This window comes from Engraulis encrasicolus, chromosome 18 (genome assembly GCF_034702125.1).
Source record: "Engraulis encrasicolus isolate BLACKSEA-1 chromosome 18, IST_EnEncr_1.0, whole genome shotgun sequence".
Classification (NCBI taxonomy): domain Eukaryota; kingdom Metazoa; phylum Chordata; class Actinopteri; order Clupeiformes; family Engraulidae; genus Engraulis; species Engraulis encrasicolus.
In genome coordinates this window covers 12,724,825-12,749,041 of record NC_085874.1, presented here as the reverse complement: position 1 = coordinate 12,749,041, position 24,217 = coordinate 12,724,825, and the positions used below count along the sequence as shown (strand labels likewise).

The 24,217-nt window shown below is 43.3% G+C and overlaps 1 protein-coding gene across 3 annotated transcripts; it reads right to left on the bottom strand.

Moving 5' to 3' along the window:
• Nucleotides 1-6,085: 6,085 nt before the first annotated feature.
• tnfaip2a (tumor necrosis factor, alpha-induced protein 2a) lies at nt 6,086-21,628 on the bottom strand. 3 transcript variants are annotated; one of them, XM_063223047.1, is made up of 12 exons: nt 21,553-21,628; nt 20,830-20,934; nt 19,988-20,663; nt 19,227-19,341; nt 17,609-17,731; nt 16,712-16,806; nt 16,406-16,498; nt 15,958-16,084; nt 15,006-15,131; nt 13,468-13,623; nt 11,789-11,910; nt 6,086-6,698 (listed from the first exon to the last, which is right to left on the bottom strand). In XM_063223047.1, the coding sequence occupies exons 1-12, from the start codon at nt 21,602-21,604 to the stop codon at nt 6,551-6,553; spliced, it is 1,938 nt and encodes a 645-aa protein (XP_063079117.1). In that variant the 5' UTR covers nt 21,605-21,628; the 3' UTR covers nt 6,086-6,550. The 3 variants fall into 3 exon arrangements, with proteins under 3 accessions (XP_063079117.1, XP_063079118.1, XP_063079119.1); XM_063223048.1 differs by lacking the exon at nt 20,830-20,934 and having other exon boundaries at nt 21,553-21,623; XM_063223049.1 differs by lacking the exon at nt 11,789-11,910 and having other exon boundaries at nt 6,624-6,698.
• Between the last annotated feature and the right edge of the window lie 2,589 nt (nt 21,629-24,217).

The window sequence follows — 24,217 nt, the reverse complement described above, 5'->3', positions numbered from 1 at the left end:
CACGCACACACACACACACGCACACACGCACACACACACACGCACACACACACACACACAGAAAATCATGCACACACACACACACGCTCTCGCACACACACGTGCATGCACACACTTGCACAAACACGCTCTTGCACACACACTTGCATGCACACACTTGCACACACACACACTTGCACACACACTCTCTCTCTCTCTCTCTCTCTCTCTCTCTCTCTCCCATTCTCTTTTAGAAAAAAACAACTCTTCCTAGAAGCCACAATTCATAGAAGTCTCTTATTTTTCACTTCGCAGAAGTGCCAAAAAGATTGCCATAGTAAAAATCAACATAAGCTGCGCACACATACCATGCAGTGCAATTATAGTAATTATATGATGATATGTAAGCAATTGATATTTTCAATGCAATTCATGTATTCAATGCAATTCTGTTTTGTTTTTGCCCTCATCCTTAAAAGAAACAGATCAAACAAAGTGAAACAAAGGGATCCTTAAAACAAAGTGAATAGACAGATAAGCAGACAGACAGACACACACACGCACGCACGCACGCACGCACGCACGCACGCACGCACGCACGCACGCACGCACGCACGCACGCACGCACATGCACACGCATACAAATACATAGACACACACACGTGTGTATGAAGTACCCTATGCAGTGCCGTTTATTTACAGTTTTTCTCGATTGTTTACACACAATTTCTGGTAAAACTCTCCATGTGGTGTTCCCAGCAGTAACGGGGGTGTAGGGTAGGGTGTTGCACATGCACACACACACCAGGGGTGGAACTTAAGTTTTTTCCCCACCAGTCACTGTGGCAGGTAGATTTCAAAATCTACCAGTCACTGTGACAGGTAGATTTCAAAATCTACCAGTCACTTGATGTTTTTACCAGTCAACTCATATCATAATAACAATAGTAGCCTAGTTGAAATCAGTTCATTACCATTATTGTTACCTCCGCCAAGGATGCCATGGTAATGTTTTCGGTCGTGTTGGTTTGCCTGTCCGTCTGTCTGTCTGTTTGTTTGTCAGCAGCATAACTCAAAAACCAATCATCGGCTGTGGACGAAGAAGAGAGGGCAGTTCAACATGCTTCATGTAAAAATGTCCATACTAAACAGGCTACATAGAATCAGTGAAACACTGAATTAGAAAAATAAGAAGTAGGCCTTGAAAGAACTTTTCTTTGTAGTGGTTTTTAAAATGTCAGGTCGTATATAGGCCGAGGAAATGACAACAATAGAACAGAAAACTAGGCAAAAGACGAGACCAAGGGGTAGAGATTTAAACAACTTGTGTTAGATCTTTAAAAAAAGATTTGGTAGATCATTAAACAAGTGAATGTGTACTTGGGGAGCTGTGCTAGTCCCCGATTCAGACCAGATGAATTAATATTGCGAAAGTGTGGAAAAGTCCTCCGATACGTAGCTGACTATGCTCAACAGATGGATTTGTTTACTCAGCTATGCCCGAGTTAGTGCGCATCAGATGATACGCATGTGGCGAGAAATATTTCTGTAGCTGGTGGCGAGGGAGAGGGAGCTGGCGAGGGAGCTTGGTCTTGAAGGAAAAGCTGTAGGTAAGTGTTTTTACAGTAAGTCAGAGGGTAAAAGGTCAAGAACACAAATCAATGGGGAAGTGTTGATCAGGTGATTCATCACACCTTGAATTAAATGTTTTGCACCATTTACTGTTAATATTGTTATAACAAAAATGCAGTCAACTCTCCTACTATCACATCAAGATGCGCTCTGTTATCTGCACTCATGTACCTCGCCTTTCCACAGTAATTTGAAATAAAAATTTAAAAACTATAAAATAATTGAAAAAAGACACTCCTCAGGAGCTGGCTGACAGAGAGAGAGAGAGAGAGAGAGAGAGAGAGAGAGAGAGAGAGAGAGAGAGAGAGAGAGAGAGACTAGAAAAGTCACAGCTGAGAACCATCATACTGATCACATTTGTTTTGTTCCTGGGAGCTTGCATCAGCCTGGACAACAAGTATGTCTCATAGCCTTTTACTGGAACACTCACATCCATTAGATTGTCTTTCAGTAGACAGTAAGAGAGAGGCACCAAATAGGTTTATTGAAGTAGATATATTAACTCAGAAAGACATGCTGAACTTTGCTAAAAATTTGTATTTTCTAGCTTAATATTCTAGCTTAAAGGGACAGTTTGGTCAATTTCAACATGCAGTTGTAATGCTCACACTACCCTGGACTTGTCAGTGCCTGAGATTTTTTTTTTCTTCTTCAGCCGTTTCCGAGATCCTGGTCATTGTAATGGGGGCAGCTCTTTGTTTACATTTCAAAAAAAACATTTTTATTTATTCCCAAAAACATCCAAAAGGTTATAAAACATCAGTAGACAACTAGCAAACAGCAGTACCTTTTGGGAAAATATTTGGAGTTGGCCTATGTTTCATTTTTTAAAAATGTAAACAAACGCTGCCCCCATTAGAATTGCTCATAACTCGGAAAGGGCTGAGCCGAAAAATGTGGCATCACCAGGTACTGACAAGTCAAGGGTAGCGTGAGCAATACAACTGCATGTTGAAATTGACCAAACTGTCCCTTTAATCTTAATAATAGGCATTGTTTCTGCACATACAGCCTGGATGGAGAAAATTTCAGACTTCAAAAGTTCAGACTTATTTTATACTTTACAGTGAGTGAATGACCATTACAGTAAAACAATATGCTACAAATGGGAGTTGGTCAACCATTTATAGTGCAACTGACTATATTTGATCACTTCCGAAGACTTCCACACCTATAGGATCCCCTCGAAAATGAGATGGCACATCTCAAGGGGCTATCCTTGTAATAAATATTAAAAATGCTCCTGCCTCTCACCAAGGGTGTAAAACCAAACAGGCTATATCAAATTAATCAGGAGAACTTTTTTGTTCACTCGGAAGTTCAGATATATGTGCCCTATGAAGGGTTAACCGTGGCGATTCGTTATGAATGTTTGACAGCGTCATCTATGTGAGGTCTATCCCGTTACTCAGAGCAAAAAAACAAAAGAACGTAGGCAAATGACTCACAACTCAGCCATCAAACAGGGCTTTGTGGAAAGGCTAGAGCCTGCTTTGGGTCGGACTGAAGGAAAACCTGCTCACTTGAGAGATACCCTTCTCTGGTCCACTGTGACATCACAAATGACACGCTGACAGCATGCCATCTGTCACGACCTTCTATGTACTCTCAATGGTCACGACACATGTTTCTGACAGGGCTTGAGTCATTGGGGCATATGTGCGCATAAAGTGTGTTTGTTATGGAGAATAAAAGGGTTCTTTCATCCGTTTATGTGCCAGCGGGGGGGTGACAACACTGTGTCTTCTCAAGAGCCTTCTTCCGGCCTACGTAAACTCAAACCATAGTGTCACTGGCAGCACATGATAAGACGACTCAAGTAAACTGTGAATCAGACACTCTGCCTTGTAAATAATATCATTCACTTCATCAACCTTTGTTTTGTCTGATAGGCCTTTCCGTCGAAATGGTGTATAATGTAACTATACTACATGCGGGGTCAGTGGGCTAAAGTGCTACATCATTACAACGGGGGACCTGAGATTCAACCACACCCAAGGTCATCTCCCGATCCTTCCCCATCTCTCACTCTCTCCACTAGTCTCTCTTCACGGCACTATTTGAAGTGAAGTTAAGACAAAAAAAGTCCCATGAAAAATATTTGTTTTACTCTTTAATATGTCTCTGAAGAATAAGAAACAGATGTAGAGCTACACAACTCATATGTACACATACCACATGCAAAAAGAAACACACTGAATGATTTCAAAGGCATTTTATTTCATACATTCTTAAAATACATCATGCATAACAAGATATACATTAAACTATACATTTACGTACATATACAAATATATGGTATAATATTTGTGGTAGGGCCTATGTAATTTCATACAAACTACTTTTTAAGTTCAGCGTTTCAGTTTTAGAGAAGTGAAATACATGATTTACCTCTTTCTAGATAGACAAGAACAAGTTTGCATTGGAATGTATAAGTGGAGACAGCTGGGAGGAGGAGAACAGTTGCAGCCGTTCAGAGCAGCGCTTCTCTCCACCAGCGATTCACTCTGGCGACTACCACCACAGCAGCCACCTGCTGAGCTGTCTGGCACGAGGGCCTGTCGTCATAACAACCAAAGACATATACCATTTTTTTATTTTTTTTATTTGCTCCGCCACTCATGCACGCTGTTGTATTTTGACTACAGAAAGAAGAAGTAGAGAAGCTGTGGGTGCAGAGTTACTGCACGAAAGCCCACCAACTCTATCTATTAAAACTAAGTATAATGTATATCACTGATATGGAAGAGAGTTTTTAATATTAATCTGAGGCCCTACACATCTTCACGTCATCCTGAATGAGGAAAGTATAGACTGAATTCACCGGTCTGTAAAACCACTCAACAACTCAAAGCACATGAGGTGGACCCAGCAATGGAAAAATAAATTCCAGGCTGTCGGTCAAAAGGTCAAAGGAAAAACCCCTCACAGTATATGAAATACCCGTTCACTCCTCTTAACTGAACAGGCATACACCCCCAAATTCCAAAACAACATAGGGCCTCTAACATCTGGCCGGAAACCCTGAATCTTAGCCAAGGAGGGGGCCTTTCTTGTTGTCTGGCCCAGGGGCCCATGTAGTCATAATCTGTCCCTAGGGAAGTGTGGTGCCTGTGGGAAGTGGAACCTCTGCTGATCTCCTTACTGTTCTGCTGACACAGCAACTGATCTTCTATCCTTCCTGACGTGACCTCCTTCAAGGCAAGAGATCTCTAGCCTGGGCGAAAACGACTGCTGACTCCGTCAAACAGTCTGGCAAAAACCAAGAGGAATCTGTCTCTGTGGAGGGTGGGAGATGGTCTGATCTTACTCTGCCATTTCAATTCATCGGAGTTCCGAAGCCAAATTAAGACCCATATTGTGCTTTGTCAGAATGACTGTTACGATATAGCGTACATAAAGCATACAAATAACAAAACAAAAGTGTGAATATGGTTACCTTAACCAATCAGTAACGGACTTTGCGGGTGAGTTCTGCGTCACCACTCTCAACTGTTTGCTGATTGGCTAAACACTGAGAGAACCGAGCTGGAGGCTTTTGCCAGACGATGTGCGGAGCGAAAAGTCAGCAGATTTGTAAGAAGATCAACGTAACTATACATCAGCAGCGAGAGTGACCAGGAAAGAATGCCTCAAGCTGTTACATAATATCGACTCCCTCCTCCCCGCAAGGTCAACATGACTTGTAACAGTATTCCAACTGATTGCAGCTCTAGTTTTGGTCAATCTCTTTAGTGGCAAAAACACGTGATCCCCATACACACTCACTACACAGGTATGTGCTTCTTCAACAAATCCGGAGAGCACACCTCCCTCCGCCAAGGCTTGGACCAAAGCTGCCAACACTCTCAAGTTTCCCAGGTTATCCCCCAGAGTCATCTCCCTTCCCATTCCTCATAATGGCTATTCAGTCTACGGTATTCTCCCATCATTTCCGACCCTGGCAGACCAGACCACGGAAAAAAACTCCAGTGTTGACAAGTAGGCTATGGCCTGGCCCATATACAGGGAGTCTGGTTAACAGGATCCCTTTCCTACTGCTGAGCCAGAAGAACTACTATAGGTTCTCTCTTTTTTTAAAGTATTTTTTGGGCCTTTTTGGCCTTTAATATTACAGGACAGTTTGAGAGTAGACAGGAAATGATTGGGAGAGAGAGATGGGGCAGGGCTGGGAAATCACCCCGGTCTGACTCGAACCGGGGTCCCCGTGGGCATGCAAGCCCAAATGTGGGGGGCTTAGCATGCTGCGCCACAGCGCCCCCTCTCACATAATTTCTGACCCCGACAGACCAGACCACAGACAAATGTTACCACTCCAGTGTTGACAAGTATGGCCTGGCCCATATACAGGGAGTCTGGTTAACAGGATGCCTTTCCTGATGCTGAGCCATGAGGGCTATTATCGGTTCTCAAGCAGCACCATGGTTATCTGCCTTAGGCCACTACCCCAATCAGAGAAGCCGACGGGGGGGGGGGGGGGGGTGCAAACAAAGGGCTCACTTGTCCCGGGCCCAGGGACAGAGGGGTCCCAGGATTGGATCTTCGTTACATTGCAATTATTGTGTTTGGGGCCCATTTTTTATCCCGGGCCCAGCCAAACCTGTCAGGGGCCCTGACCCCAATCACAAACACACAATGACAGTGACAGTGACCTCTGTCTAAACAGGAAATCATACGTTGACACCCGTATCATGTTATTATTAGCTAACAGCATGGTGCTAAGACCTTAGATAACGGCATGCCTCTGCTTTATTCACCAGACACGTCTAAGGGCTGCACAATTCCAAGATGATATTGCAGTTGCTTGGTAACAAAGCTGTGTATACTATATCAAAGAGAGATACAATGTGGGGTTTGAAGTGTCACCTAAAATAGCCTGAGTGTTGCAGCATTGTTTGTCTCAGTCGCTGGGTGCTAATGGCACTACGGCTATGTCCAATTATTTGACAGGAACCTTGGAGAAGAAGGCGGGCGCGGGCTGAGAGGTGAGGGTGCCGCGGTTCACACTCAGGCTCTCCTTGATGCGGCGGACTTCGCGCTCGGGCAGGTTGCCTTTGAGGTGCAGGAGGGCAATGATGTGCTTCTCACTGAGATAGAGGGAGAGAAGAAGAGAGGAGACAGGAGGGGGTATACATAAACAGGAAAAGAAGGAGAGGAAAGGAGAGGACATTGTTAAATAGTAGTTGCAGCTGTTCTTTATTTCAATTTTCATGATGACAAACTGAGAATGCTGTAAGGGTCGTTAACATTTTAGTAGCAGACGTCAGGCGGAACAATCACTGCTAATACCCATAGGCCTATATTAATTAATAATTGGTAATTAATGTACAGACAATGAATATGCTTCTTAGATAATTCAGCAATAACAAAAAAAAAAACTTTTATTTCACTCAATAGTGGCATAAGTTTTGGTTGCACCGCCCTGACGTTTGCCAATGACTGTAGCAAGACTAGACCTTTACAACAGCTACAATGTCTTGTCGAACTTTCCACACAAAATGTTTATACTGACTTTTAGTAACTTTTAGTCACATCGTTATAGGCAAGCTTGTTATGAAATCTCACACCCTACACATTTTCCAAAGTGAATTTTTACACTATTAATCAACTCCATTGCACCATTATGACCTGCTAACAAAATATCTTGTGTTTTCCTATTGGGGATGCACAAACACATCACCACCATCACACCAAGCCACTGTATGAATGCCAAAAGTTTCATGCAAAAATGCATGTCAATGAGTGCAACTGAGTGTTAAGTATTACAATGAAAGAAAGAAGAAAAAAGAGCTCTCCTCTTGGCAAACATAATCAGTCATAAATTCCACTCCCGGTTGGACTTGGACTGGTCTCAGCATGTCAGAGGTCCAACGGGATAAGCTTACGGTCATACTTCTATGCCAAATAATAAGGAGAATAAAGCCCCCCTTTCCTGAGAAGTATTAAGAGCAACTCTTCAGAACAGGAAAGCACGTAAGCAGATGTAGTCATTCATTCTGGGAAAGTAGTATTTGACAACTGAGCTTCATAGCATTTCAACATGGAACCTCTGCTGTCTGTGTTCCAGAAACAATATGAGGATTCCACAGAATGCTAGTGCACGGCTCTTAAGTCCTTAGTTAAAGCAGATTTCAGAATTGCACATAGAGAGACTCTTAACCGTGCGGGAACAGTTTGATATTTCTTGGCCACACAGACTGCCTATGCGGCTAATGGGTGATAATAACTCTTAACATTTGCTACGTTTTAAGACATTTTTAATTCCGAAAACATTTTCAATGCGGGATTAAAATTCATTCAGAATTAAAATGGGTTCATTTGGATTCTGAATGAAATGTTCCATGTAAACGTGGCCAATAACTGAAGAAGGCCGCAACTTCAAACTTCACAATAGTCAGCAGGGAGGAGCAGGGTGGTTAATTTTTTTCTGAATCTGAAAGGTAATTGTATCACATTACTGGGCCATGCTTCAAAGCCACTCAACAACAGACATGGCTCTCTCAAACAGCTACACAGTATGTCCATGGTGTAGGGTTTTGTGACTGGCCAATAAGCAAGCAGGATCCAGCCCTTCTGGCTTGCGTCTCCATGGCTACCTGTCCACACCCTTGCCGTGTGGGGTTCTATGTGTGATGATGTCAAAGAGCAGACAGGACCCAGCCCTCTGGCTCTAAATAAACAATGATGCCCTCACTCACCCTTTCCATCTCAACTGGGAGAGGCACCAGGGGCGGAGCTATAGGGGAGGGGCAAGTGGGGCATTTGCCCCTGGGCCCAGGGCCCTTCTGTATTGGTGTTGGGGGCCCTATTGCGACCATGGCAGGCCATATGGGGGGCCCTATCAGTGTTTTGCCCTGGGGCCCTGTGTGCAATTGTTCCGTCACTGAGAGGCACTTTATGTTCAGTTACAACAGGCTCGGAATGGGATAATGCTTTGTCATGACTTGGGAAAGTTCATTCCTGAGACACAACGATGATGTGACTTTATGTGTTTTATTTATGTGCTCTGCTGTTCTGGGTATTTGATGTTAGGGATGTGCCAAAACAAATTGCTATCAACCGTGTTGACATGAGAACATTTATTGAATCTTGAATTTTTCCTTTTGCTAGTGTTGCGCAACTGAAATGGTCCCATTTGGTCAATTCTCTCTTGTTCCAATTACAATTTACAAAGGACCAAGGTGTGACTTACTTCTCCCAATAGTGACCCACTGTCTAGAAACAGTGATATGCAATAACATACTGTGTATTGAAATGATGATTTAAAAAAAAAAAACCTATGACGGTTGCATTGTGGTTGGGGCACCCAACACACGTAGCGCGGGCTTGCCATACATAAAACTCCAGGCAATTTATAATGAGTTAGTAAGAGGGGTATGGTAACACCAGGTTACAAAAATGGGCCATGAACGCAGTCCTACGCAGCTCAACTGTCTGCTTGCCACAGGAACCCAAAACAAAGCACAGCCATCACAATCACCATGTCATGAAAGTAGACATGAACAAAACAGTTTGTTAAGGCTTTAAAGGGTTTTCCGTGGATTTACAACACTGATATGGTTTATATGGTTCTAGATTTTGAACTGTTGACAGATTCAGACAACAATGTGCAAAAAAGATTTTTATCATTTTAGTATGTTCTCACCAACAACACAATGAAAGGAAAGACCTCCCTTTTGTAATAACAGCGTATCTGACTTAAAGTGCTAGTGTGGGGGAAAGGCCAGTAAATTTCCACTGCCACACTACTGTAGGGAAGGTCTGAAAAAGCAAATGTTGAAATGTTGGAAAAGTACAAATATTAATTCAGGGGATGAAGAGAGGTAAGCTTATGTGCAGTATAACAATAGGCCTAGGGCTTACCTACATTGGAAAAAAATGTGTGTATTTATTTACGGATAAATGAATTTCTTTCAGACCATAAGTTGGCCTTATATTCCTTGCAGCATCTTTACATGTCAAACTATCTTATAAGTATATATATATTTTTTTAATATAGACACGCCTTTTGTTTCCAAATCAAAGAAGAACCAAAGAAACAGTCACAAGATAATCTATTGTATGTCAAGAAAACTGCCAAATTTGTTAAGGCTACACAAAATGGCAGTAGGCCTTACCTCAAACAAAGTTACTGCATTGTGGAAATTTCCAATCCTTTTTCATCATAACATCCCTATTTTGCAGCACCATTGCGAATGGGTGTGACTGCAGTGTGGTCTTCGGGGAGCTAAGCAAATAGTTAGCCTATAGGCTACTTATATTTGTTTATTCAAATGAACATCACTATTCTCCCATTTGCTATGATGCTGACATTTTGATCCACTTCCATTTTACACGTAGGCAGGGCTCTAAATTAAATATTTTCCATCACCGGCCAAAATTACTGATATGTTAATCTTACTAGCCAAACACACACCGAATGGGTCAAAGTGGATAGTAAATTGATCTTTTCTACCAGCCAAACTCAAATTTCACCAGCATTTGGATGGTTGGGTGGTGTTAATTTAAAGCCCTGCACGTACTAGGTGTGTGGTGCTGGAAGAGTGAGGCCCTATGCCAGGGGTCCCCAAACTTTTTTCTCTGGGGGCCACATTATCGTTCCTGACTGTGATCAGGGGCCGGGATCAATCATGTGTGCTGTATACTAGGCCACTGCCTGTTATAGCCATAATTTCTAGCACAAAATAGTGCATCATTACAAGTGATTTGGAAAAGAAGTGAGTACTTCACATGTTTTTCCATTTGAAATACCACAGGTATTCCTTTTAATTTCCAATAACCATGTAAAAATAGCAAGGAAAGGTTAGAAAAAATAGGGCGAGTGACAGTTTATGAGTGATACGATAGAAGTGGAAATAAAAATATATTTTATCACTATTTTGTTTCTGTAAGGATTGCTTCTTTGGGCCAGTTCAAATGGTGAGGTGCAGAGAGGTGGAGGGCCGGTCAAAGGGGTGTGGCGGGCCGCATCCAGCCCCCGGGCCTTAGTTTGGGGACCCCTGCCCTATGCTCTGTGTACTTCCTCTGTGGAAATTGTGGCCATGTGATGGATGTGGGTGGTCACATTTTGGGTATGCTTTGAATGTCACACCAAGGACATACTGTATGGAGGCGAAATGACTGCACTAGACTGACTGGAGCTTTACGGATGGCAACCCCCGGCCACATGTTTTGGGTACCAATACCATGACAACAATGCAACCGTGACATGTCTTTTACTTTTCTTTGTCATTAGTGTGAGGAAGGGCTCTAAATGAATACTAGCCAACTGGCCAAATGCTGGTAAAATTTCAGTTTGGCTCGTAGTAAAGACCAACTTACTAGCCACTTTGACCCATTAGTGAGTGCATGTTTGGCTAGTAAATCAGCATATACTAATCATTTTGGGTGGTGTTGAAAAAAAAGTTAATTTAGAACCCTGATGGGAAATATTATCTATTTTCCCTTATCTGACCGGATCTCCCAGTCTGGTGAGCCTGCACTGGCTACCTGTCTCCAACAGGATCGATTTTAAAATACTGCTGACAGTATAATGACTTTATGGTCTTGCCCCTTTCCTACATTTACAACATGCTGTCCTTTTATACCCCCATTGCACTCTCAGAAATAAAGGTACAGAACTCTTCGCTGTGGCAGTATCCTCAAGGGGAGTACCATTGCGTCGCTTGGGTGGTACCTCAAAAAAGAGGTGACAGATGCACATTGGTCGACATTTCAAGAAACTAAACGCACCTCTTTTTTGGGGTACCAATCAAGCAATGCAATGGTACTCCCCTTGATGGTACTGTCAGTGGCGAGCTCTGTACCTTTATTTCTGAGAGTGTAGAGACTTTACAAACAGATTGGTGAGTCAGCTTTTTAATTTCATGCCCCTAAGAGATGGAACGCTCCTCCCCTTTACATTAGCACTGCCCCCTCCATGCCCCCTCTAAAAACATATTTCTATACGCTCGGCTCGCCTTTGAGCTATTTTTCGTCATTTTCATTCAATTTCAATAAATTCTTCACTTGCATCACTCCAATGAGCCCTTCTCTTTGGTGTAACAGTCAGAGCACAGATTTGGTACCTCGAAAGCTCAGGATCAAAGTCCGGTTGGACGTTGGAGAGAGAGAGAGAGAGAGAGAGAGAGAGAGAGAGAGAGAGAGAGAGAGAGAGAGAGAGAGGACTCCTTCCTACCTGAGGTCTGGGTGCTCTCGGGCCAGGGTCACGATCTCCAGCTGGATGGATCCGGGGTCCTGCAGCCGCACCACCTCAGCCAGCTGCGGGATCACCTTGTCCAGCCAGGTGTTCCCCGAGCCCTGGGCACACATGATATTACACTTAGCTGACACTTTTATCCAAAGTGACTTACAGTTATTTGAAGTGCAGGGCAGTGGTTACAGTCCATGGAGTAGGGGAGGGGTTAGGTGCCTTTCTCAAGGGCACTTCAGCCATGAATTAGATTAGATTAGATAACTTTATTAGTATCAAAGGTAGATTTGGTTTAGAATGGAGGTGTAGAGAGAGGTCATGTGGAATTTGAACCTACAACTCCCAGACTGAGGGACCAACCCCCTAACCATAAGGCCACGGCTCACCTTTTCTGGTGGCACAATAGGTTCGTTTTTTTTCAATGTATTAATATAAAGCAATACTTCAACCCCACCTGCAGTGCAAACCATTTTCAGGATATAAGAGGCGTTCCCGTGATAGAAATGTATGGTTCAAAGTGTGCTATGCTTGCAATAACCTACCTGACACACCCTGACTACATACTCTACTATACAGTTTCAATCTCTTATTTTCCATCCATCAAAGACCGAAGGGCCTTTGGCAAGGTTGAGAGGCCCGAAAAGTATAAAATAAAGAAGGGAGCGACAATGCCTGGTCCATGCAGACTTCCCCCCCTTCAATTATAGCTACAGTACGTGTCTTTGCTCTTGCGTCCATGACGAGCAAGGTTTCTGACAGCCTTCGCTGGGCCCAGGACAAAATCATCTGAATTCATCCCGCTATCAATACATGCAATGTATTGGAGAGCCAATCTTGGATCCCCTTTCTCCCTGGGCCCAGATCCAATACAACTGACCCGTTTGCACCCCCCAAGTTGATGGGCCTGAAGGTGAGAATCAGGATGTGCGTCCAGGCTTTAACCTCTCAGCATCCATCAGGCAAAAACACAGAAACAACAACAAGAACTAAAAGGGAGGTCACCCACACCCAGTACCCCCATCCATCATATTTCCTGTTTACCAATGAAGAGATGTTCTCATCGGCCCGACAGGGGCCTAACGGTAGGGCACTAGGTTACTACGCCGGTGACCCGGGGTCGAATCCGACTTGGGTCATTAGCCAGTCCCTCCCCATCTCTCTCTCCTCACTTGCTTCCTGTCACTGGTCTATCATAAATAAAAAGCACAAGAGTCTAGAAAAATCTCTGACCCTGTCAAAACTACACTGTAGATCAGTGTACGTGAGCAGAATGCTTAGACTGAGGGATAAGAAATTAGATGCCATTTAGCCAAATTCTACGTACTGCTGCCTTTGAGACTGAAATATTCATGGCATGACACAACAAAAACAGCAGAAACCCAATCCATAAAAAAGGAATACAATCAAATACATCTGATGGGTTTATGTCCTATGTGCTAATGTTGGTTATGAAAGTCTAATGCGCACAGGTGCACAGGCGCACAAGTGTATGTATGTGTGCATATGTGATGCATGCGTCATAACATAGTATGGTATTTCTGAGAGTGAGCTTGCATTTTTACATTGTCTGCCATTCATTTTGTAGCACCTGTCTCCCTCCACCCCCACATCCCCCAGGTGGGTTTCTGTATGTTGTACGTGTGTCTCTGAGTAAGCATTCTTACCATTTCGCTGAATAATTCGTTGAGCTTCTTGCTGTCCTCACACAGGAGTTGAGAAGCAGCCTTCTGCTGCTCACGATCCTTCAGCTTCATCTTCCTCTTGAAGATCCTCTTCACGTACTGCACCATCACCTCTAAGTGGAGCTGCTCCACTAGCTCCTGGAGAGAGAGAGAGAGAGAGAGAGAGAGAGAGAGAGATACTAATTAAATACTTATTCATTGGATATCATCACCAGTTCATGACATAGCACATTTCGAGTAAAAAAAAATATCCGTTCAGCACGAGAAAGGAGGCGCCCTCTCCTTAATATTCTCAAAGAAAAAGAGAGAAAGAATGAAAGAGAGACAGACAGAGAGAGGAAGAGAGAGAGACAGACAGACAGAGACAGACAGACAGACAGACAGAGTCACAGACAGAGACAGAGATTGAGACTGAGACAGAGGCAAGAGGAAAGAGACAAAGAGACATACGATAAATTAATACACAACCAGTCAGAGCACTGTTCCGTTCTCGTTCATTGTTTTGTGAAGTAGCCTACAAGTCGAGTATTTCCTCTCAAGGTCTATCTCTGATGGTCTATTCCCCGCTTTACATCATTTATATCTCAGCTCACCACATATCCGGGGACGTCAAGTGTAGCATGAGCAATAGAACTAACTGCATGTTGACATTGTCAAGAACTATCCTTTAACCCAGGGGTGGGGAACCTTTTTCATCCGAAGGGCCACTTTAAATTCATCCGAGGGCCGTAAAAGTCCTCCAAGGGCCGTACTATGAACACAAACCGGGATTTTCCCCTTCACTTTAGGCCAATATTGAAGGCAGCCACCTTTTAAACAAACACCACCTTCTGTAGGTTCCCTGAATATAACGTAGCCTCTTACTGCAGATGGCAGGCCTATTCACTATTTGCTGAAAATACTCAACTACATCATAACAACATTGCTATGACAGTGCCGAGAGCCTAAATTAACAGATGAAGACATAGACATTACCATTTTGGTGATAGTAAGGTTATAATATAGGTGCTGCGCTAAGGGGTTAATTGTATTGCAAATGCATTTTCTAAGATTCCTTTACAAAACGTGTTATATTTTATGTCCAGCTGAATAACATAAAAATTATATCTGGGGCCGGAAAAAATGGCCTCAAGGGCTGCAAACGGCCCTCGAGACATAGGTTCCCCACCCCTGCTTTAACCCATTGATGCTCGATGTTGCATAGTGCAACATTGACCTCAGCACCTGAAGGCTCATGAGACTTAAGATTTTCTTTCTTTAACATGTTGGTATATTAGAGCTGAATTGAAAAATTTTAATGCAAAATGAGGGTCTTAGCTTTTTAATGCAATTTATTTCATGTTTTATGTGCTTCAGAGGCTGAGGTACAGGTCCAGTATTTGGGTCTTAGAGGCCGACAGTGCCTGACAGTGTCCCAAAAAATGGCTTAGGCCTTTAGCAGGCATTTTTGCTGGTCTTTCAGGAATCAATTGGTTAATAAGTGAGTTTAAAAACATACTATTTATAATGCAAGTAAATACCTCTCGACAGGAAGGCTTCATGTCTCTGAACTCGTGCACCTGCCCTGACAAGATGCCGAGTATCTCTGGCGGAACCCCCTGCCTCGCGCTGAACCACGGGTTGGTCCACAGCTTGCGGTAATGGACCTGTGGGAAATTCAGCCAGCGGTTCATTTCGTAGCCATAATAGACGCTGTGATTCATCTGTAATTCTAATGACATCAAGTAGTTATGAGTCCTATACTAAGACGCTGGTTCAGGAGTAAACCAGGTTAAGTTAAGAGGTAGGCCTAAATCATCAAAAAGATGAGCCTGGAGTTCTCCTCTATTAGATGATTTACCTCTCAAATTAACCTGGTTTACACCTGAACCAGCTTCTTAATATAGGTGCTTGGTCTTTGGCCACCTCTCCGGCTAAGCTGGGCTCAAACTGCACTATCAGCCCGATTATCAGCACCCCCCCCCCCAACCCCCCACCCCCACCCCCCGCTCCTGTCACAATTGGTGGAAAGTTTCAAGGTGGAAAGGTTCAATGAGTGCTGATCGTAAATCATGGATATCAAACATATTTGATATTTACGACTCCAAGTAGAATGTTGTGTGTTTATTTATAATCGGAGATGCGACAAGTTGTGTAGCATTGTTTCCCAAGGAGAACGGCAAAGAGACACTCAGTTGTGACTATAACCCAAAGAGGATGGCAAAGCAAATTGACATTATGAGTTCATGAACCACTGAAAAACATTATTTCTTCAAGGTACAAAAAATCAAAATGGTAAGGGGGTTAGCCTTAATTATGGTGTCTGAAATCAATTGCATGAGGATCAGAGGCGTCAAAAGTAAAAGTAGAAGTTAAAACAAATGCCACATCCATCCAACACAAGTAACCTCATTGAGTAACTGGGACAAGTTTATTTTTACATTTACTTTTTTGACACCTATGTTGAGGTGAGGTGCATTTCCTGTAACTAACCAGTAGTTCCCTCTGTATGGGACAGAGGAAGTATGCAAAGCAGTAGTCTCTGAGGTCCGCCAGGACAGACAGGCAGCTGCTTCTGGTCTGCTCTGTGAAGATGCTCTCCTTTTTTTCCAAAAACTCCCTGTGGTAAGACACCATACCTGGTTAATCACTATATTTTGCAACATAAAAAATTCTCAAACAGAACGACCACAGGACTTGAATATGACTCATGCAAGGACTCATTTTACTTCACCTTGGTTACTTCACATTAGATGAGACATGCTATTTAGTTTTGTCTGTCATCAGCTTCATGTACCGTAAAATATCCTCTTTTAACAATTTTAACATGCAGTTGTATTTCTCACTACCACTGACGTACTTACAAGTCAAGAGTAGAGTGAGCAGTACAAATGCATGTTGAAACCGGACAGAATTGTCCTACAATTCCCATGCTGCTCACCTGAACTGCTGAATGCTAACAAGGTTAGCCTTCAGGACGGCTTTTATAGTCTCGTGACGTCCTTTTGAAAAGTCCTCTAAGGCCCTCTTGTAGCTGCCAAAAAAAGGAAAAACAGTTTAATGAACATATCATATTTTCTGTAGTGTTGGTCAGTATGTCAAACATTATGAGAATTGTTTTTGACAGGATATGTGTACTTTTTTTAGGGCTGATATGAAAACAACATTAGGTAAATATGTGTCGGCACTAGAGCAGGAAGCAGAGGTTTCCACGGAGACGGAGCTCAGGTTTCTAGCGCTAGTGTACCTCAGTAAGAATCCGTCCAGCTGGCACTGAAGTCTCTGCACTCGCACCTCGTCCCCCAAAATAGTCGTGGCCTCTTTGGCAAGCGGGGTCACCAACTAAGGGGTTAAGATATAACATGAATGATGAGTGAGTTAGTGGCATGACAAAGATAAGTAGTCTAGGGACATCAGCTATGTGTCTAAAACACTATAGTAAATTAAAGCATGGATGCGTCCACACACACACACACACACACACACACACACACACACACACACACACACACACACACACACACACACACACACACACACACACACACACACACACACAAGGTGCAGCAATATTTTACAGTAAACATGCAGGACAGATTACATTGTGTATGCCAACAACTAAAGAGCTCATCTAATATTTGGTAGCCATTGCTTTTACAGGATGTCTCAGCAAAAATGTTTTAGAAACATAGCTGCAAATGTTATGACAGACAAAGAAGGTGCTGGATAGAAAGACAGACTGGGAGATACAGTAGGTGGCAAGTCGTGCAAAGACCGTCAGAGGTGGAGAACTTAAGTTTAATATATACCCTTTGAACTCAACCTTGCCAAAAATGCCCCTTGCCCTGGCTCTAAATCCTGAAATGATATGGGCCTACATGCTGGGAATGCTGGGAAACTATAATTTTGTTAATTTTTTCAACACGTGAATTTTGACAGCCCTAATTATTATTATTATTATTATTATTATTATTATTATTATTATTATTATTAATAAATGATCTGCAGTACTTAATAAGGTTTTTTAAAAGCTAGGCCTTCATAAAATGGTTCCAGTGACCAGTAACTCCAGTAACTGTGTATAAGGAGGGGAGGGGAGGGGAGGGGAGGGGAGGGGAGGACGGGGCACAAATCCCACACTGACCCCAATGACGTCCACTGCGATGTGGCTGATGTAGTACTCATCAATGAGCTCCGGCCACTGGCCCTTGTGCCACCTCTCCTCCTCCGTCTTCAGAGCGTTGGCTAGCCAGTTTCTCAAGGTCGCCTGTGCACAGCCCAAACAAACGAAGGGGGTTATACATTTATCATCACATAGGGCCAGGGTAGAGTGTAGAGTAGAGTATAGTGGAGCGCAGCAGAGTAGAGTAGCTTAAAGTAAAGATTGATCATTGGCTACGTTGACACGAGACATTTAATTCAGAATGAACTCACTTTAATTCTGAATAAAGCTTAATTCCGCTACTTAAACATTTCACAATTCAGAATGAAATGAAAGATCAAAGTAAACTCGATAGAACTATTGAATTAAACGTAGCCATTCATTGATGAAGGAAATTGCTGTGTCCAGCAGCATATACAAGACACACTCTGCACATATCGACACTTCATTTCACTAACAATTCTGCCAGCACAAGAATAAAATGTTGAATCTTGAATCTTACATCAACCCATATCCACATACATACGAGGCACACATATCCACACACAAATAAGGAAGGTGTTTTATGATAATAGAGCAGACACTCCACTTAAATCAGAAGGTCATTCTTTTTTAAGCCGTGAGAGCGTTAAATATTAAAACTCTACTGCTCTCAGGGCTTTTGTTGCACAGCCCAACTGCACACGTGTGAAATGACACTGCACATTTCACATTGCTCACAGTGCCCAAGACATACACTGATACTTTATTTGTGCTGATAACACAGCATGTCGTGGGTGACTGGTATATATGAAGAGTGGCAAAGGGGGTGGTAATCAAAAGAACCCAGTTTCCATCAGGAAGTGGTGGTATAATGCATGATGATGTAACTTTAACCCTTTATCACAGCCATTATTAAAGGCTTGTTAAATGACAATAACTAGTCTATTGTTTATTGTCATAACAGTGTTGTTATGATGTAGTTGCCTAAAAAAAGTCATATTTCCAAATGACTTTGTAGTTTCTGTTGGGCAAAAAATATCCTCAGCCCAAACATTGACAATAGAGACGTTCTATCGCCAAATCGTATTGTATGTGTGCACAGTTTTCATAAAGCCACAAGCCATTCTATTTCATTTCATTCTGTTCTATTCTGTTCTATTTTACTGTATTCTATTCACATACACAAGCACGCACGCACACACTCACGCACGCACACACACACACACACACACACACACACACACGTTCTGTTCAGTTCTATTCTATTCTATTCACTCACACGCGCATGTACACACACACACACGCGCACACACACACACACACACACACACACACACACACACACACACACACACACACACACACACACACACACACACACACCGCTCTACACTGTGGAATGCTGGAAACATATGAGGCCCCAAAGTAGGCTATATTTTAAAAAAGGACAAAATACAACACGCACAGTAACCAAAAGCAGATGGTTTAAAAGAAATGATGACCAGATTTTGGAGACGGCATGCATGTGTGGCTTACGTAATACCAGAGTCTACAATGGTATGCCATGTGGGTCGCAGCTTGCACAGCTTGTACTGGAGAGCCTGAGAAGCGAACTCACCTCCTTGTGGGACAAATATTGCTCCTCCAGGCGTTTTAGATCTTGCTCTGGCAGCAGGCGCCCCAGAGATGCGCTGTCTATGTGATCTTTCAGCTCTTTGTGCTTCAACACATCCCTGTAAAAAGACAAAAAAAATCAGCTGTCCTTAAGTTCGCTGTTGTGGTCATCTGGTATTAGTGCTCAAAGGATGTACTGTGAAGTTTGGGAATTTCCCTTTCGTTTACACTGATAAGAAGACCTCAGAGGACACAAATAAACCATCTGCTCATGTATGATTTGCTGTCAGAGCTGAGCATTCACTCTCTCACACACACACACACACACACACACACACACACACACACACACACACACACACACACACACACACACACACACACACACACACACTGGCCTGGGACCTAAATGTGGACCGGGCGTTTTTGGTTCCGGCCCCGAAGACACACATCAGGCCACTTTCATACGATATCTTCACTGGCAGAATCCACTGTCTTTATTGGTGATGGACCAATGGGCCTCCCCCTCTAATTTGTGGGCCAACCCCCAGAAAAACAATCACAACAACAAAAGTATCGACCCTTGGGGACTGTCGGCCCACCGGAAATATGCCCTGTATACCAGATGACCAGTCCAGTCCAGCCCTGCACACACACACACACACACACACACACACACACACACACACACACACACACACACACACACACACACACACACACACACACACACACAGAGAGAGAGAGACTTGGTCCCACACTCACGTTGGGTAGTAATTGTTGATCCAGTTCAGTAGATAGATGCAGTCCTCATGGTCCAGACTGCACTTGGAGAAGTCTGTCATGCGGCTGGAGAAGGCTTGGTGATAGACACGAGCGTAGATCTGGCAGATGTCTAGTTCTGGTGGGTAGCACTGTCTCACGTCCTTAGCCACTTTCAACAGGTCATGTTGCACTCCCTGGCCAATCTTGCACACTTGTTTCTTGAAACTTGTGGACAGCTTATCCGCCGCGCTGTTCTCGCCCTCCTCTGCGTTCTTGATCCTCGATTCCGCTATTTTCTGGAGGAGGGTGTTGTGGTTCGCCAGACACTCTCTCGGCCGATAGTCGGGCGTATCCTGGCCCTCGGCAGGCTCTAGCCAGCGTTTATCCTGTTCTTCCTCCTGCATGATTGAAGTCACGGCGCTGTGTAATTCCTTCTGATAGTCGCCACATGTGTTCTGCTGGAACGTGTCATGGACGACCATATGTACGTGTACCTGGAGCTTTTCATAGTCCCTTTGGAGCTGGTCTCGTTCTTTGGCTCTCTCCTCAGCGGCAGCCGGGTCCTCATCGGTGACCACGCTAAAGATGACATCTTCTCGCTCTAATAGCTGCCGACTTGCCTCAGCCAAACGTCTTTGACACAAGTTCTCCTCAAATGTTAGCGGCGCCTCTGGAACTGGGCATGGATGAAGAGAGGTAAACTTCACACAAAGTGCTTAATGTTTAATGTTAAACTGACATACTGGTAGGCCTATTTAACATTTCAACATACAACATATTTCAACAGACAGGCATGCATTTGCAGGCATGCCGTTGAGCATTGCATAGGCCACTTTACGCACCTGTTTTAGGAACGGAGTCCGCGACGGGTTTATGGCCTCGCAAGTTTCTAAATTGAATTTTGATCTTGTTTTTCAATTTCTTCGCATCCGCTCTTTCTGCGTCCTCTGAAAATGGCATAATGGGTATGTTGTTAGGCCTACTACGATAACTCAAACGAATCATTCAAGAATGAGATGTGACTAGTGAAGTGAAGCCTGGTTGTGACTGCGTTGTAGGCTAGGCCTATGGCAGTGTGGTATCACCTGTCGGAGCCAGCCTATAGGGAGCGGAAACCTACCCCGTCATGCAAAACGCTATGAGGCTATCTGGCACTAGACTAATCATGAAAGGGATGTATAAACAAACAAATAAGGAACCAACAAACAAACGACTAAATAAATGATCAACCAAATGAATGAATGAATGAATTAATTAATGCATTAATGAATGAATAGGCTAAATTAGATTTAGGCATGTAGGCCTATACACTTAAGAGTTTTTGGACGCTCCTCGGTGTCAGACTCATGTTACAACAGTAGGCTACAAACCAAAATCCCACACAAATAATGCAAACAATGCATTGAAGCAGTAGCCTCGACATTTAAAGCACGTATTTACAGTGGAGTATAGCGACCTGTCTGAAGAAAACTTCCATCTGGAAAGCATTTAATTGCTTTAATCGAATTGCAAATCATATGGGCAATGGGCAACATAGACTAATAATGTTTAATATTGTAACCTACCTGTTGTGGACCTCCGGGGCGTCAAACGCGGCAAACGAGGCATTTTCACCATCCTTCCGTTCTTCAATGTGTTCCCCTACCGTGGTACTGGTCCGCTGGAGCGCTGTCTCTGCCTTTTATATGAAGATGAGGGGGATGCTGCCCCACCGTGGACCACTGCGGATGCTGTGAGCTTACTTTCACTTTCTCTGTTGATGTCATCTTTTGATCTCAGAAAGTCCCAGCGGCGGGATTCAGTTCTCCCAGTCTCACAACCAAAACATCGCTAAAGACTTTATCCAATCACACCAGTAACACATAGCCTAATACTTTATACTGTTCTCCATCCCATAAGCGTATTAGCTTTTTAACATTTAAAGCCTGCCTAATGTAGCCTTTTATATTATGCCTACAACGCCATGCATTTAAAAAAATCCTAAATAGGCCTACCATATAGGCCTAGTGAGTGTGTGTTGTTGAATCAGTGTCATTAAAAACAAACAAACAAACAAACAAAACGCTAATGCATTAGACCTACACTATGTAGGCTAGCCTGTGAGCACTGACACACACATAACACAGATAATTATTTGAAAACATATCATGTGGAACAAATATGCTGCCTATGGGCCTATATTGACCAAACCTTAGTCAGTTTGAGACTGCAAATGAATAAAAGAAAGAAATGGTTCCCCCCTAAATGTATATTTTTAAATAAAGCATCTGACTCCTACCGATTGAAATCACAGTCCACCAACTGTTAGAATTGATGCCCTTGGGGTATGATTTGGCCTCTCATATTTTGCTGGGTGTTTCTTGACAAAATAAGCCTTTATGAAAGACATTTGCAGCAACAAGGTCAACACATTAGCACTAAAAACAACAACATCACAAAAGCCTCATCCACAGCCAGCAGAGCACACAATGCAGTTTCAAAACATTGTCCTCTTGACACAATATTATGATATGTGCGTGAAAATCAACATACATTTTCAATATTAAACCATTAACATGACTATTGCATGACAGAATTTCCTTTGTAAATGAGCTGGCCGGGAACCCTTTGTGTTTTTTTCGTTTTGAACCCAAGGAAGACCAAGGCCCCTTTTCAACCCACAGGAAGTGACAACTTGAGCAAGAGAATGGAAACGTGCATGCGATGCCTATTTCAGACTGAATTGCCAGCATCCTGGGGGACTGGCACAATGGCTGGATGGCAACAACATGTGTAGAATGAGGTCATGATGCATAGGCCTATGCTATGGGTGACCTTCCCCCTAAAACACCTTTGCACAAGCAGGGTCAGATTAACACACAGACTAGATATGGCTGCAGCCAAGGGGCCCCTACCTGCCATGCGGCCTCTGATTGGCCAAAATTGAAACATTGCAGAATTGTGACAAGATGCAATGTTGTCAAATTCATCTGTCGTGTTGAATACACTTGGTAAACACATTATTCTTACAAAACGTAGCCTAAACAAATATCAATGCATCGCTCAGACTTAAGGACAATATTGTGTGCCTTTACAGTATAGGCTATTGGATTCACGGCATTCAAATTTTGTTTCGAAACAAGTCGTTGCGTTGCTCAATAAGTCATGCGCCAAATGCACAACCCATTGGGCAGCCACGGGGCAGCCCCCACCCTCTCTCCTTCTCGGTGTGTGTGTGTGTGTGTGTGTGTAGGCTACGCGTGTGACATCCAAAAAGGGAACACTGAAATGGGGTTGTGCTTGTCTCAACCTTGTTATGAAGATATGGACTGTCAACTCAAACCATTAAAGTGAACTGAAGAGATGCCCAGTTTGACTGCCCCAGACCTGTGTGCAGTGTGCCCAAAGCCTTGTCAATGGTCCTCCTGCGGACCCTGCAATTTCCCAGTTTACACCAAACACTATCAAAATGTCCTGGTTACAGACATTACATCGCCATCATCAAGTTGTTGTACTTCACAGTTGAATATAGCTTATTGTAAGCAGCGTGCGCATGCAGTAAGTGTACACACATTGCCTATGAACCACAGCCAAAACGTGTGCTGGTTCTAAGTTTTTGACGGACGTAGCAACAAAGACTAGGGTGTCTTTTGCAAAAGGTGAATTATGAAAATGTCTAGGTAAATTGGTCACGAAATGTGTCTTCTGAGGGGCCCACAGCAATCTGTATAGCCAAGGGGCCCCAGGGCATCTTAATCCGGCCCTGTGCACAAGCCAAATGGGCTAAATTGTAAACAACTGGACCTCTTCCTGGGGCTTGAAAGGGGGCTTGAAGCTTGACGTATGAGGAAGTGTATGGTCTCTCATCTCAGTGCCCTGTTTACCTATAGCATCAGAGCAGAGCTGACAAGGTCCTTGAGAAAATGATGAAATGTCTTCAACAGGCTCCACAAAGAACTGTTTTGGACAACATGACTTGGACAACTTTGAATGAGACTTTTCACAAACATGAGTCAAATCTGCAACCTTCAGACTCCAGTCCAACCCCCCAAAACTTTATTCCACAGATGCCCATCCTATTGGTCAAAGAAAGTGTACTAATATAAACGAATAAAGTTCACAACACAGGGTTGCCTTTCTCTTATTTTAATGTGACGTTTCGGGCAGCATGTCCTTCATCAGACATGAATGTGCCCAAAATGTTATTATTAAGACAAAAAGGCGCGTTTGTTATTATTTGAATTACTATGT